Source organism: Aegilops tauschii, chromosome 7, assembly GCF_002575655.3.
Source record: "Aegilops tauschii subsp. strangulata cultivar AL8/78 chromosome 7, Aet v6.0, whole genome shotgun sequence".
NCBI lineage: Eukaryota > Viridiplantae > Streptophyta > Magnoliopsida > Poales > Poaceae > Aegilops > Aegilops tauschii.
In genome coordinates, this window is record NC_053041.3 from 562109745 (window position 1) to 562125936 (window position 16192).

Here is a 16192-nt window from a genome sequence, read left to right on the forward strand (position 1 = left end):
TTGATAATATAATAGCAAGAAACAATCAAATATTATAGATACGTTGGAGACGTCTCAGTGGTTGTGTAGGAGCAGGCGACACGTGCACGCCGTGGCGGCCGCTTCGGCCATCTTCTCCCCCAACAGAAGGCGTCGACCGGAAGATATGGGGGTGCGTAGGCGCAGGAGGTCGACCAGGGGGCGAGCGGGCGTTCACCACCATAGGAGCATCTGGCTGCCGCCAGCCACAGCTAGCAGCAGGCTCACCATGGCCACCATGCGCCTCTGCGAGCCCCTTGCATCGGCCACCCCGAGCCCGCCAAGCACGAGCCCCTCTGGCCGATTGGCCGCGCGCCGCAACGAGGACTAGCAACCGTCGCGCCCCCGCACATCGCTTCCTGAGCCTCACCGGCCTCGGCGCCGCCGTCGATTTTGCTGTCAACGTAGGGATGGACCAGGCTGCGTTGTCGGGGTGGAGTGGGCCGCCTCGTAGGGGTGGTGCGAGAGCGCGTCGCCGGGAGTGGTCGCGGTTGTGTTGCACGGCGGCGGGTCTAGAGACTATGCAGAGTGGAATGGGAGAGAGTGAAGGGGCAGTGTGGAAGGAGATGATAAGGTGCGGCTTTGGCGAGGAGGAAGACGTTTGGCACGACACGGTGTTTTCCCGAACTAAGAGAACGTTGACATGGCTGATTTCCTTTGCTTTAAGATTCGTGTCTGCAATCAACTGTCCAGACGTCATTCGGTCCGACAGTTTAAAAAACAGGACATTTGGGCGTTATCGTTTCCATTTTTTAAGGGTTCTATAAGTGATACATTTTTTTAGGCAAATTTTTGTGAAATTTCTATAAGCGATGAATTGCAACCCCCTGTGCCCGTGAGCCAACGGAGGCCCGGCCCATGCTCTCCCGACCACAAGGCGAGATTCCATTTCCCACCAACCCCTCTATATATCCCTTTTCTCTTACCCTCCACGCCCATTTCCTCACGCCTTTCCCCACCTTCCGTCCTTCCCCCGTCGTCGCGGCTCCAGCTAGGGTTTCTCGCCCCCGCCCTCCCGCCTCACCGCCGGCCCCGTCCGCCATGTCGAAGCAAGGTATGTCTGCTCGCTCCCCACCGATCAACGCGAGATCGATCCCGCCGTCGTTTGTCGCCGACCGATTTGGTCCCCCGGGGTTCTGACGTCTCTTCCGGTTTCGGGGCTGTTTTGCAGGAGGGAAGGCCAAGCCGCTCAAGCAGGCCAAGGTCGCCGAGAAGGACTACGACGAGGTATGTTGTCGTTCTCCCTTTGCTGGCGCTCCCGATTCGTCGATCTGCCCCTGTAATTCTAGGTTTGGAGATGTTTAGGTTGATCTGGTGTAGATCGGTCCGTGCTTGGTTGGTAATTGCGGATGATTCGATGGGGGGATATGAATCTGGCCGGTTGCTATGCTTATGCGCCTGTTGCGCTGCACTGGAATCTTGTCAAAATTAAGGGCTCGTGAATGTTTGGTCTTGGGTGAATGCAAGCGATTCGCTTTACTTAACGGGAAGGGGAATTTGTCGAATTGCTACGAATTATGCTATTATGCTGGATGAGAGTGTCACCTTAATGCTAAATTTGTGATGATCTAAATTTTCGGGCGGTAGTGTGTGCAAGCGAGTGAGCAGTGTTATGCGTCGGTGTCTGTTGCTTGGTTAGACTTGGGACTTTGCATTTGCTAACATTTCTATATAAGCAAAGTTGCCTTCTGTTCTTGTTTGTATCATCTAACACATTAATCGGTCATGGATTATCTAAGGTGAATATTTGAAGTAGAACTTGCTGCAAAACCTGGAGTGCATTGGCATGTTCCTTTCTTTATGCCATTCCTGTAATCTGTTTGCTAGGCGCTGACAAGTGCGCACTGTGCAGTTAGTCCACCTTAAAACTCAACTGTATTGTATTTGTTCATCTTGTTCTGAAGGGAGTGGTGTATTTATTTTAGTTGCTTAAGCCTGTATTTTTTGTTTGTTTAAATATTTGTAACTCTCAATCTCGGTCATCCTAATTGGCCTCCAGCCACACTAACATCCTCTTATAATACATAAGCTTGACAGTGGCAATTATGCCCATGTGTTGTGATGTTGTGAGAAAGAGGAAGGTGATCTGATTTATTTATTTTTACCATCCTTGTAATAGGACCCTGCTTTGCTTGAAAAACCAGTCCATGACAGATCGAAGCCTGACATGAGCTACTTCAGTGACCAGTTACACTTACCTGTACTGATCTGTTTTGGTTTCCTCTGTGTTGCAGAATGACCTGGCATACCTCCAGAAGAAGAAAGATGAGCAAAAGGTGAGACCACTAGCAGCTATCCAGTATTTCCTTCTACACTGCTTGTCCTATGATGACCCTTGTTACTGACCTGAACCATATTATCTTCTTGTCGACCAGGCCCTGAAGGAGCTGAAGGCCAAGGCAGGCCAGAAGGGTGCGCTGGGAGGATCCGGTCTCAAGAAGAGTGGGAAGAAATGAGTCTGCCCACCCATTCGTAATACCCAGAAAATGATAATCTATCTATCTACCTATCTGTGTCGCGCTTCACTCTCTGTGGTTGTAACAGACTACCTTCAGTTGTGTTGAGCATTGTGCATCGTCGCAGTACGTCGCTGAAACCTATGGCATGTCAGCAGCCTCTTCTGCTTATCTGTGATACAGATGGTTCGTAGCTAATAATGACATGACTTGTTTTGTGATGAAAGTCCCTAATGTGTGCAGCAAGTCTTCCAATTTCGTTCTGTTGATTGCCTGCTCTGGTTCTGCTTAATTTTCATTAGCTGCTTCCACTTTGTTAGTTGGTTGCCGGTATTTGTTTTTTTTTTCTGATTGTGCATCATTTCCATGTGTTTCTGAACGAGCACCTGCTGTGTCCACTTTGTTAGTTGATTGCTTATACATTCCTTGACTTCTATATTATTAAGGTGTCTCTCAAACAGGGCTGTATCTGTTTTATGAGTTGTGCTCTAATTTGGGAGCGCATATATGATTATGGCTTCTCTTAAGTTTATTCATCAAAGTCTCTTTACTTTATATGTTCGCTGTGTAGAATCGATAACTTTGACTAGTTGCAGCTTCCTTGGGATCTGTCTCCGGTTGATCACCATAGCATGTAATATAACCCTTGCTGGAGTACTTCCTTGTGCATTAGGGGCTTTTCATGGTGTTTCAGCTTTTCCTGAAACCTATGGTGTTTCAGTCTCTTCTGCTTATCTATGAATCTATGATACAGATGGTTCCCTAGCTAATAATATGACGATCAAATCCCCTAAGCATTCATGCATCCCATATCACCATGGCCGTTGTTTGAGTAGATCTATTTTCATTTTCTGAACCAAATCACAGCTCCCACCTTGTTGGTTGATCCCTGATAAACTTCTTGGCTAGTGGTGCCTTTCGCTTTGGACCCTTGGTATAGTTTCTGAACGAGCATGGTGCTTGTTGATTGTGTCCACTTTGTTAGTTGAGTGATGATAACTTTCCTGAAACGGTGTACATCCTGAATTCTGTAGCATCTGCATTCTGACTTGAGTTTTGCTGATGGCTTTTCCGAGTCTAAACAACAGATTCTCTGACTTTGATATGTTTTCTGTTCACAGTTGATGCTAGAAGGATGCTAGTAGGACTTAGTAACTCTTTACAGTTCAGTTATGCAAGAATGTTTTGAGAAATCGAAGGACGGCACTTTGTTAGTTGATTCTTGTGACTTTTGATACATTCCTTGACTCAGTAAAATAGTCTCTGCAATGGGGTACCTGCTCAATTTTGGAGTATTGGTATTGTTAGTTTTGCTCCTGAACTTTGGAGCGATCGAGCAGATGTATGATTGATGATGGCTTAGCAGAGTTTGAACAACAGCTTCTCTTACCTGATATCATTGCTGTTCAGAATTGATGCTAAGACTTCGGAAGTATTAGGGCGTGTTTGGTTGCCGTGCGCTACAGTGCCCGCATTGCATACACTTCTTCACCCAACCTGGCTATGCAAATGCAGCTTCAAATGTACCATCTGCATGTTGTTTGGTTGCATGCATGACCTCTTGCCTGCATGGACAGAATCACACATGTTTGGTTGCCTGCATGTTAGTGGACAAATCCAATGCATGGTGTTTGGTTGTATGCAACGCCTGATGTGTGGTAACCTCTTTGGCTAGTTGGTGAGGTTATCACCACACTTCGGCAGCACACATCATAAGCACAACAGAGTATAAACAGAGCATCAACTAGCATAATTCAGATATAAGCAGTACCACACTTCATAACAGTTCAACGCATAAACCATAAACATGTTCAAAGCAGACTCGATAGTACGCTAGAAAGAGGTGGCCCGGCCCTACTCCTTGGCGGTGAAGGCTTCGTCGTGCTTCCCGCACTTGTTGACGACCTCAATGCCATCGTCGTCGAAGATGATGACCTTAAGGGTGTCGGGAGTGAGGAGCTTGAACGTCACCATGTAGGCGATCATGATCTGATGAACGGCTGCGTAGGTGGCCTGGCCCTACTCCTTGGCGGTGAAGGCTTCGTCGTGCTTCCCGCACTTGTTGACAGCCTCAATGCCATCGTCGTCGAAGATGATGGCCTTGAGGGTGTCGGGCGTGAGGAGCTTGAACGTCACCATGTAGGCGATCATGATCTGATGAACGGCTGCGTAGGTGGCCCAACCCTGATCCAGGGTCATCTTGCCGTTCATCAGCTTGACCGTCACCTTGCAGGAGCAGTCGGTGTTGTTCCTGAGCCTGAACTCCGTCGGCACCGCGACGAAGTGCTTGGTGAAGTCCAGGGGCATGGGGATACACTCAAGCTTCAGTGCAAGGATGACCTTGCAGAAGTGAGTTGGGCCATCCTCCTGATGGTAGTGGCCGTAGTTGCGGCGCTTGTTGCTGGGGGGCTCCTCCATGCCCTCGTCGTCGGCACCCTCGGGCGTCTTCGGGTCTTCCTCGGCGGTGGGCGGCAGCACAACCTCGTCGGACATTGGGTGAAGGGGCTGCTTGCCCTTGTTGTCAAGGGCCGGGAGCACCCCCGTGCCCATCTCATTGCTCTCCTCGATCTGCACACAATTCATGGAGTCAAGCACAACACAGAGTTTATGGCTTCTCCTTCTCTCCATCCTCCCTATATTTACTCACCCTGCCCACCACTACTTACCCACCCCCTCTCTTCTCTCACTGTCAACCTTCCTCCTCCCCATCGCCATGAGCTCTAGCTCCAGCTCCAACGCCAACCCCTTCCCTTGGGGTATTGGCTGGAGGGCCTTCTTCCTCAGGTGGTCGGCTGGTGACCGCACCAAGTTCGAGAACACCATGGAGGTGTGCTCGAACTTCGGCTCCATGCCGGACATGCAGAACGAATCTAATGCAGTGCTCATGAAGGCCACTAAAGAAGAGCTGAAGACGCTGATTCCTGACCCAGCGAAGGGCGCGATGGCAGTTGACATCATTCGCTGGGCCATGAATCAGGCCGTCTCCGACGACGCTAAACAGAGGAAGAAGTGGTGGAAGTACAAGACCTACTAGGCACCTAATGACCGCCGTGCCGCAGTGTACTGGGAGACGGCTATCGCGCCGCCGGCGGTCATCGATGGGGAGCCTAAAGAGGAGGAAGAAGAAGCGGTGCACATGCCAGCGAGGTCACCGGAGCCAGGCCGTCGTACCTGGCAGATCGACCTCGACTCCGCCGAGGACGACGACGACGACTCGCCGGCACGCACGGCGATGAAGAAGAAGATGAAGGTCAGCGGCTCGACCAGCCGCTCCGCACGCCGGTGACGGCCGCCGCGATCAGCCGGTGTCCGTTGTCCACCCCCTACCCCCCTATCCCCAATCCCCCAATCCCCCTTCTGCATTCCGATCTTGCATGTATGAACTCGTATGAACTGCTATGAACTAGTATGAACTACCCCTATGCTTATCTACCTCTATTCCCCACTCCCCTCCGTCGTGGATCGAATCTATCGCCGTGGATCGAATCTAGCGTGCATGTCGAAGAGAGAGAAGTGCTTACCACCATTGATGGAGTCCAGTGGTCTTCTTCCTCTGCTCCGATCCGCCGCCGTCGGTGATGGAGTCCGGTGGTCTTCTTCCTCTGTTCCGATCCGCCGCCGCCGGTGAGAGTTGGGATAGTGGGGAAGAGTGGGGAGAGGGAGCGGTGAGGCTAATAACTGCCGACGCTTCGGGAAGCAACGCGGCTTCTCGAGCGTGGCCGCGCGCGTGTAGCCGCCGCCGCCCACGTGCACCGCTCGGGCCTGGCCCTGGAGAAACTGCCGATTCGTGCGTTCCCAGTGAGCCAGGCCCAAAGGTACTTTAAGAAGCGTGCGTTGCAGGCCTAATAGTATATGCGGGCTACCAAACAGGCTGGATACTTCCCGTGCGGGCCTGGTCGAGGCCTATGCAGGCAACCAAATACGCCCTTAGTAACTAGCTAGGGTTTTGTTATGAAAGAATGTTTTGAGAGATCGAAGCACAGCACCATACCAATACAGGATGCCAAAGATCCAGGCTAGCACTGCTACTAAAAAACAAGGCTTTTTCTCCGTGAGTGACGTCTCAAATTGGACCGCATCTGCCTTCCGGCCGATCACCATAAGAGCTGCACTAACGAGTCAATGACCATGTAACCCTTCCTCGAAGTTTCGGCTGTGCATCACATCATAGGCTTTTTCATTCGTCAAAGGTGTCATCTGCAAGTAGAAATATTCGTTAGCGAAAAGGGGTGGAAACATCACGACGCGACCGGTGCGGGGTGAAAGGGAGGGTGGCTAGCCGCCGTGAGGAGCTCGCTCAAGTGGCGTCCGATACCCCGGAGTGCGCCGTGACACCCGTCCGGTCTCCGGTGGACACCGACGGCGACCCGAGGGGACACGCGCACGGCGCGCACGCCTTTTTTCACCACGATCTATTTGTCTTCACCGTTGACGACAACAACCGAGTTCGGTATCCGATACTCTAGAAAGTCATCATGGAGCATGGACGATCCAGGGAAAGTACTCCAGCAGGCACCGCTAGATACGTGCCGTACGTACGTACAGGCAGACAGGCCAACGCCGAACCCAATGGACGCATCTCCTGCCCATCAAACTCTCGTGCCGTGCGTACATGTACATACATGGTCCATGGCAGTGGGGCCGTGCGGTTCATGCATGTGTGTAAGCGATGGACCCATGCTTTGATGGGGAGTGGGTGCGCATCGTATCATCAGAGGATCGATGGGGAGGATGATGATACTGTATTCCTGACCTGTCGACAACCTGTTTCTTTTTTTTCTTTTTCTTTTTTGCGAGAGGACAACCTGTTTCTTTCTGATCAAGTGTTGTTTACACTCCTCTTTTACTGCAGTGCTCTACTTCAGTAAAACATTATCTGTGGTCGATCGATAGCAGATCTATCGCTCGCTGCTACTCATCACTTGATCGATCAGCCCATGCACGCCATGTCAGTGACCGGTCGTCCTCACGCTGATCTATTTTTTTTCTTGCCTATTAGATTAGACGTACACGTCGGCCACCTTAACCACAGAATAGGACTGACAGCACCATATTCCTCCCATGAGATGCCGCGCAGGAGACTCGTCCAAATCTGTCGTGCCGACCCAACCCGACCACCCGGCATCGCCCACGACGTGGACCAGAACACTGACGCAGCGACGCCGACACGGCACGATCCAAGCAGGAGCAGCAGACCTAAGAGCAAGACCCATTTCCTCCGTCCGCGTCCGTTTGGGTCGGCGCGGACAAAAATGGCGGTCCAACGCGCCGACCCAAACGGACGCGCGTCCGTTTTTCGTCCGCGGACGACCCATTTCAGGCCTAATTTTGAACCGGATTTGCGTCGGCGCGGACAGGAGACGGACGCGCGCGCATGCCTACTCCTCTCTTCGGGCCCGCCTGTCGGTGGCAGCCACCATCATTTCCCTCCATTTTCCCCAAAAACGCTCCCGCGCCCCCCAACCAGCCATGGAGGACGCCGTCGCCCCCTCCGGGAAAGGCAAGCCTCGTGCCCCGCATAAGACTGCCGCGGCGACCAAGCCGAAGAAGGCGCTGACGCCCGAACAACAGGCAAGGGAGTCGGCCAAGAGGAAGGGCCGAAGGCACGCCGCGGACGCGAGGAATGAGGCCGCTGCGCAGGCCGCCGCCATCGCCGCGCAACAGGAGTTCACCAACGCCCGCGTCGCCGCGGCAACGAGGGAGGCGCTCTATATGCTTGGGGGTAAACCCTAGCCAGCACAGCCTCGTCCAAGCCGCCGTCGCCGCGGCAAGCACCGGCTCGTCGGCGTTTCCTCGGATGGTGATGCCCGACTCACCCCGCGCATCGGCTTGCAACCCGGTCCCCGGCTTCCACGTCTACCCGCAGGCCTCCCGCCTCTCCGGGGAGTGCTCACCCGACGTGAGCGTGGTCGCGCCTTCCACGCCCCCGCCCGCGCCCATCAACCTCAATGCCACCCCGGTGGTTGGTGGCTCGTCGTCCGGCGGCACGAGGAAACGCGCGCGACAGACGCCGGCTGGCGGTCTCCCAGACGCCCGTAACCTGTTCGAGGAATGCCGTCCGCCGTCGACGAGGACTACATGCAACACCTCATCTTCGAGGGTGGTGCGCCGGGCGCTGGCTATGATCCCGAGGAGACGCAAAGCCAAGACGGCCGCGGGGCGTTCACGCCGGCCGCTGGCTATGATCCCGATCAGGTGGCCTTCATGTGTGATCAGGTCAGCATCGACCTGGACGGCTTCCCCTCGACCACGAGTTCCCGGACGACTATGGGCTAGAGGAAGAGGACGAGTGCAACATCGAAGTGGAGCCTTTGTTCGAGGACGAGCTCGCCAACCAAACCGCCGGTCCTAAGCCGAAGCGCAAGAGCAAGCGCACGAAGGCGTACACAGCTGCCGAGGACAAGCTTCTTTGCGAGTGTTGGCGAGACATTGGACAATACCCAAAGACGGGCGCCGAGCAAAAGCATTCAACCTTTTGGACTCGTGTGCACCGCGAGTTTCATGAGCGCAAGAAGTTTCCACCCTACCAATTTGTGAGCACGCGCGGGTGGGTCTCCATTTCCAAGCGGTGGAGGGTGATCCAACAAGAGTGCAACAAGTTTTGCGCCACCCTTGAGAGCGTCAAGGCCCGCCCCGTGAGCGGCATCAGCGTGCAAGACATGGTATGATAGCAAGCAAGCCGCCCTCTTTTGTGCCATCAAGATCATCCTTTTACGTCTTCATTTTGCTATCACTTGCCCATATGCTTGCATGGAAACATTTATAGGCATTTCAAGCTTTGGAGGCATTCAAGGTTCAACACAATGGCAAGTGCTTCAACCTCTCCCATTGCTATCGGGTCATCAAGGACAAAGAGAAGTTCAAGGCACAATATGCCGCGCTCAAGGCACGTGGGGGGAAGGGCGCCGTGGAGGATGTTGGGGAGGGCGAGCCGGCACGGCCGCGGGGGAAGACCAACTCCAAGAAGGAGGACAAGCGAGATGCGGCCACCAACGCCTTGATCGCAAGCGTGAACGGCATGATGAATAAGAAGGACTCAAGAGAGGAGGAGCGCCGACGTTTCAAGGTGGAGCAAATGGATGCTTTCATGGAGATCCAAAGGAGGAGGCTTGATCTTGACGCCGAGAAGCAAGCCAAGATGCTAGAGATCGAGGCCGCCAACGCCAAGACAAAGGCGAAAGAAGTGGCTCTTGCAAGCATGATGACCGGGGTGGAGATCATGAAGGTGGATCTCAACGCCTTGTCGCCAAGGAAGAGGCCGTGGTTCGAGAAGATGCAGGCCGACATGCTCAAGTTTGACGACGAGTGATCTATGGCGTCGAGGGGCTATCTTTTTTGTATGCCGGCAGGTGTGCCGGCATGACCACGGGAGCCGCGATGGCGTGGTCGAACTCAAGTCCCACCATTTTTTGTGTGCTGGCATGTGTGTCGGCCGGCTGGCAAGTGCGTCAGCATGAACTGTGGTGTTTTCTGAAGCCGGCATTGTATGCCGGCGCTGGCATGGTGCCGGCATGAGACATGGCCGCTGGCATGATCGGCCGCGGGCCTTTTTTATTTAAAAGTTGAATGCGGACATGAAATGGGTCGGCGCGTTGGGCGCATTGCCGACCCAAATGCAAAACTGGGCGGACGGCGGACGACCCAAACGGACAAAAAGCGGACAAATGCGCGGGTCGCAAGTTGCTCTAACAACTATTCCTCCACCTGTACATGCAAGTTTTATTTTCTTTTCCCCGCAGGAATCTATACATGCGTACATGTCGGAAGCGGCTTTCCCACGGCCGTGCGCTCGCGGCGGCCTCGACGACGGCACGGCGCGGAGGAACACGCCAAGTCACCAAGCAGAGCAGGTGACGACGACCGGACGTGACCACGGCATCACGCGGCAGTGACAGCGCTGCAGCAGTAGTACCAGTGGCGCTGTGGTGGTGCGATCACGGCGCAGGTGATGGATGGATGGATCGACAGGAAATGATGCTACGGGGAGAAAGAAAGAAAGAAAGCGAGGGGCCGGGGCCGGTCGGCCGATTCGCTGGGGGGCAGGGCAGCGAGTGCGAGGTGTCTAGAGCGCCACCGCACCGCACCATTTGACAATTGACATGATGGTGGCCCGCGGCTCGACTCGACTGGATCCACCCGATCGGCCCGGGATCTGATCTGTGTGCGTCGCCGTCGGGTCGGCCGGTTCGAGCAACGGATTCACCACTGGCGAGATCCTTGGCTGATCGGCACCGGAGACCTCGGGGCAGGTCCGATCCAGAATTCCCTTGCCGCTGCCGCCTTTGCGTTCCGGCCACTTTAACCCCGGCGTCCAGGTAAACCCCTCCCGATCGATCTCTACTCGCGGGCGTGATCACGATCACGATTGGATTGGGAGCTGATCGCGCGCGCAGTTCCAGCGAGCAAAAGCGTCGGTCTCGAGGAGGGACCACGAGGTGATCCGGGCCCCGGCTCGGGATTAGGCCAAGGAAAGCGGGGGAGGGACGGATCGATCGCTCGTCCAACAGCACACGTGGGCCAGACCGGCCGGCGAGGGAGTGCCGCCCCCACACCCTCCCTACAACGCGCCATCATTTCCTCGCCCCCTCCATCCAGCAGCAAACGGACCCGGGTTCCACGGGCATGATCGGCATGCGCCTTTCCATTTGGTTTCTAGGGGGGGTGAGCAGTGGGGGCCGAACTCCCGCATGATGCCCCATGTCATCAATTTTTTTTGAGTTTTTTTAGCGTGGACATTTTGGACTTTTTTTTTTTGAAGTTTGGACATTTTGGACTTTGGGTGTACCGGGATTGCGTTCGCTTTACCTTTTTTGTTATAATATATATAATTCTATAAGCCGGCTGATCATTTTAAGTCTGGGCCGACCCATAAATATGCAACTTTAGTTTACAACTCCTTCTGTTTTTTAAAATTTAAATATAAAGGTGAATTTGTTTTTCTAAGAGCCTAATGATTTATGTTTGACCAAGCTTAAAGGAAAGCTTGCATAAAATACGTACTATGAAGTAGGTGAAATATGAGAATATAACCTAACGATACGAAGTTAGTATTGTGGATATTTCTATATAAACCATAGGGAAATTTGACTTTTCAAGAGTTAATACGCCTTTATATTTTTAAATGCAAGGAGTAAAAAACAAACTATACTAAAGTCATACTAAAGCTGCGTCAATTAATTTGGATCGGGGGGAGCAGGCAAAAAATATATATAAGTTGCACTCTTCATTAAACTGAAAATTGCATTTTTCTGCACAGATTGAGAAGTAAGAAAACATTTGTCGACTTAGACATAGATGAATGTGCGTGTATTGTACGTGTTTATCGACTATCATGGTATAAGCTAACTTATATTATGGGGCCGAGGGAGTACATAACTATCATTGGTCCCATAGGCTTCAATAAGACACGAAAAACTAATTTATATCATATACTACGTGTTTGTAAATTCACGTGTTCCAAGAAAATAGAAGATTAACTAGCGAGGGTAATTTCTCGGAATGATGTATATGACACATCATTTCTGATGGAATCCCATCAGTCTATCCTCTCTGGCCAGAAAATTCAAAAGAGAGTAAAAAGGACCAGGCAAATAATTGGTTATAGAAAAGCAATTAGCCCACCATGCATTTCTGCTTTGTGGTCAGAAAAGAGAAGCAAAAGGGACCTGCTTTTGAATAGCCACTCAACACGAGGTGCTCCCTGCACAATCACCTACCTAATTGATAAATCAAGCGTGAGCCCCCCTCCCTCAGCTAGCTTAATTATAACACCACTGCTAGCAGCCTCATCACCCAGCTGCCCTCAGGCCTCGGCATTCTTTCCTCTCTCCCACACTACACACACCACCACCATCATCAGCAGCAGCGAGCTCGCCGCGCGCCGGTGGCCATGGAGAAGTGCAGATCGGTGCCGCACGAGCACGCCACGGCGGCGTACTACGGGTGCGGCGGCGGGTACGACTACGAGGACGTGAGCCGGGGCGGCGCGGCGGTCAAGTCGTACAGCTTCAACGGCCCCAGCGCCGGCGAGGACCCGGAGGCGAAGCGGCGGCGGCGGGTGGCGTCGTACAACGTGTTCGCGTCGCAGGCCCGCCTCAAGTCCTCCGTCCGCGGCAGCTTCAAGTGGCTCAAGTCCAAGCTCTCCGACGTCCGCTACGGTGGCATCTGAAACTTTTTCCTCAACCTCCCACGAACCCTCCATGAACTGAACCTCTACTATATATATGCGTGCATATGCATGAAGAAGTGTATGTGTGTGTGCTGCTATTGCTGCTGCTGCTGCTATACGTGCAGGCATGGCCCCTAAGTTGCTGCATATATGTGTGTACTGTTTAATTACATGCCGTAATTATGCATGTATGAACTGCTGCTGTGTGTGTGATGTTAAGTTGCTGCATGGTTAACTGCTAGATCCATCCATGGATCGGTCTATGTGTTTTTGGTTGCCTTTTTGAGAGACTAAGAAGTAAGACCGGTGGTTTGTACTGTTATATTCCTGCTTAAGTTGCAGATCAAGCTGTATCAAAGCCATGGTCTCTGTTTTTTCTCCACACAAACTTTGTTCTCCGTTTCTGTTTCTCCTTTCTTGTTTATTGTGTATTTTCTACTACTATGTGTCATCCTAAGTTGCTGTATGGTTGACTGATAGATCGTTCTCTGTTTTAATTTTCCTCATGACAAGGGGAAAATAAGATTGGTTAATCAAGTGGTTGTATCCTGCTTACTTTGCAAATTTAAGTTGCATAGATGTATATTTTGAATTGGAGTGGGGGATGGTGCGTGTCCCTGATCAGTTCTGGATGGATGGTTCTGCAGATATACGCCTACTTTCATAGCCTTCAGTTTGGCAGAACTGCAGATCTCATCAATCGCCACCAAACAGTGTTGCAAACATGATAGTAATACATAATACCACTAGTTAAAGACCACTCATAGCATAATTTGATTCTTTAAACCAAACCTGAAATATTACAACAGTTATAGTGTGATCAACCATGTAATGAACGAAGCCAACCACCATTTTTTCTTAAAGGAATCCTCCCATTCATCTGCAAATGGAGAATTATTGATAGATGCAGTATGTAGCAGTCTACAAATCCGGGGTTTCTCAATCGGGACAGTTGGTAGTTGTATTATGCTGAACAGTTTCTGCTGCAATTTTCATGTGCTGAAACCCACAAGGATCAACATATGTCCTCGGTCACGTCGCCCATCTGATAGTGCGACTGTGCGATGGCACCGCCCTTGTGATCGTCGCCGCTCGCGTGGTAGGCGTTTGCCCTCCGCAGCTGCGGCTGATCATGCGAAGCAGCAGGTGGTGGCAACGACTGAACCGGGCTAACTGAAAACCGTCTTGAGGCCCTGCTGCTGGAAGCGTTGAGGAGTAGCAGAGTTCTCCGTTGGTTCTTGCCTTGTCGAACGCTGGAGGAGGCGACGGCCGCGGCCTCGGCCTGATTTTTCCGTCTCGTTCCTGACTTCGTCATCCCGCGTCTACCAGTTTGTGGGACGAAAGAGATTAAGAACTGCTCTTGGTCTGGTTTCGGGAAAAAAGAGGAACTGTTCTTGGTCTAACCGAGTGTGTTTAGTGTGCACTAGTGTGCAAAGATGGGCATTCGTGTTATGAACTTGTTTTTTTTTTTCGAAACGGAGGCAGCAGTTTTGCCTCGTCGATTAATTAAGAAGAAGAGAATTGCCCAGTTAATTAAAGGAAAACCGGGCGAAAACCAATACATACAGAGCACAGACTAACTACTCACATGGCAAGAAAACCTCACAACCGCATAGGCGGCCCCGCCAGACTCTCTGATTACACAACATCCACAAACCTCGACATTGCTACTACGCCATGTGACCCCCGACAAGAACACCTCGACATAAGACATCAAACACCTTCGAACCCACAACGACGACCCAATCGAAGAGGATGGGCCGAGAGAATGAAGATCATCCATCAAGTAACCAGAGACGCCTTGCCTATGGCGCCACTCTTGCCTTTTCCCACCTTCTTTTGTTTGCCTCTTATTGGTGTCCCCGTCAGAAGGCAAGCAATCGACCTGCCCAAACCAGGTCTAGCAACCTCCACATTGGCGAGCAAGTCAAAAAATTCTTTCACGAAAAGAGCATCTGGGTTTGGAGTAGGTGCAACCACACTTGGCTCACTGGGCATGTCACTCACATGCATCACATGCTCCATGGTCGCAGACGAGGGAATGGCAGAGACTGCAATGTCCAAATCACCACACCCCATGGCATCAGGTATCTGGCTAGACTCCAGGGGTGATGATGGCGGTAAAGCCACAATCGAGATCTTCGGGGGGGGGGGGGGGGTTCTACCTTTAGTTGTTCGACGGACAGAGGCAGAACCGGGCGCTCACACAACTCCCGCAACTCAGGCATGATCTGCAGCCACTACAAGAAATATGTCAACTAGTGACCTTCTGTCAGTGACCCTGAAAGAATTGGTCATAGATCTACGACCATTTGAGACCAATTGGTCAAAAGCTGCTCGGGGGCTCCAAACCCTCAACTATATCGACCATTTTGGTCATAAAGGTCGTAATTTCATTACACGAATGGTCATAAAGCAGACAGCACTGATCCGGTGCCTTATTTCTAGCTGACCACGACCAATATAGATGGTCATAACCTTGTAAATTGTGGTGGATTGGTATGACTAGGCGCCACCTCATCAGTTTTGCCTATGTGTCATGTCCATGTGTCAATTTTTGCCCTAGGTTGTGAAGCAACCTATATTTCTGTCATTCCCAAAATTCCCAAAAAAATTGGGCATTCTTTACTATCCAAATCATTGCCTCATGACAATATTCAACTCCATTTGCCTGGTAAATCTTCCTCGGCAAATTTCCAAAGTTTTTGTTCAACTCGAACTGTTGTGAAGGAAGTACTAGCTAGGCATATCCTAATGAGCTGAATTTTTGCCACATCTTCTATATTCCCAAATCATAGCTCTCCACAAAATTTGAGCCCCATCTAACAATACATGTGAGTGTGGCTTCAACATTCATATTTCTGTTCAGTGTGGTATGTTGCAAAGCAAGTGACACCTAGGCTCCTCCATTTGAGCTGCAAATTTTCCAAGATAGTATCCTTAGTTGATGATCATCCTCAGCCAAAACTCAGGCCCATTGGCCATGTGCATTTCCCGTACCACTAATCAAACACTTGGGTGCTAATTCATGTTTGAGCATGTTCGGTCTCCTCGTGAGATTCTTCTGTTGTTATTTTCTTCCAAGCATCTACCTGGGGAGTGCCAAACCTACTAGACATGCCCAGGCTTCCCAGAACGCATGGCAACGCCACGGTCACGCGGTGACCACGCGGCGGGCATGCGAGTCTACGCGCTTTGGAGTTGGGGCCCTGGGCCACCGTCCAAAGCTCAACGTATCACCACCTAATCATGTATTTATGCTTAAATAGATACTTATGTACCTATAAATGATTTTTGGAAAAAAATAAAGAGCAAACTATAAGGCAGCTGCAGTTCAAATTTGACCCGCTTCCTACTAAATCGACGGAAATTTGTCTTTTTCACCAGAGGTGGATAAAAACTTTTTTACACCCAATCATTTTGTCAATTGTGCATTAAGCATGGCCTAGTATTTTATAAAATTGATTTGGTCCATTTTTGCAACAATTATTTGGTAGTTCCTTCACAAAAAAACCTCATTCGGCACTCGAAAAATGGAAAATGAATTTTC

General features: G+C 51.3%; 1 protein-coding gene and 1 long non-coding RNA gene across 2 annotated transcripts; both read left to right on the forward strand.

Moving 5' to 3' along the window:
* Positions 1 to 874: 874 nt before the first annotated feature.
* LOC141027778 (uncharacterized) lies at positions 875 to 2700 on the forward strand. The gene is made up of 4 exons (XR_012189689.1): positions 875 to 1072; positions 1190 to 1245; positions 2253 to 2294; positions 2394 to 2700. It is a non-coding gene; the product is annotated as an uncharacterized lncRNA (long non-coding RNA).
* A 9527-nt stretch (positions 2701 to 12227) lies between these two features.
* Positions 12228 to 12964, forward strand: LOC109758935 (uncharacterized). The gene has a single exon (XM_020317798.3). It carries the CDS (start codon positions 12364 to 12366, stop codon positions 12640 to 12642), a length of 279 nt encoding a protein of 92 aa, XP_020173387.1. The 5' UTR covers positions 12228 to 12363; the 3' UTR covers positions 12643 to 12964.
* The last annotated feature ends 3228 nt before the right edge of the window (positions 12965 to 16192 follow it).

Excerpts from the sequence above, each read along its gene's own strand:
- LOC109758935 (XM_020317798.3), top strand. The coding sequence starts at position 12,364 with ATGGAGAAGTGCAGATCGGTGCCGCACGAGCACGCCACGGCGGCGTAC.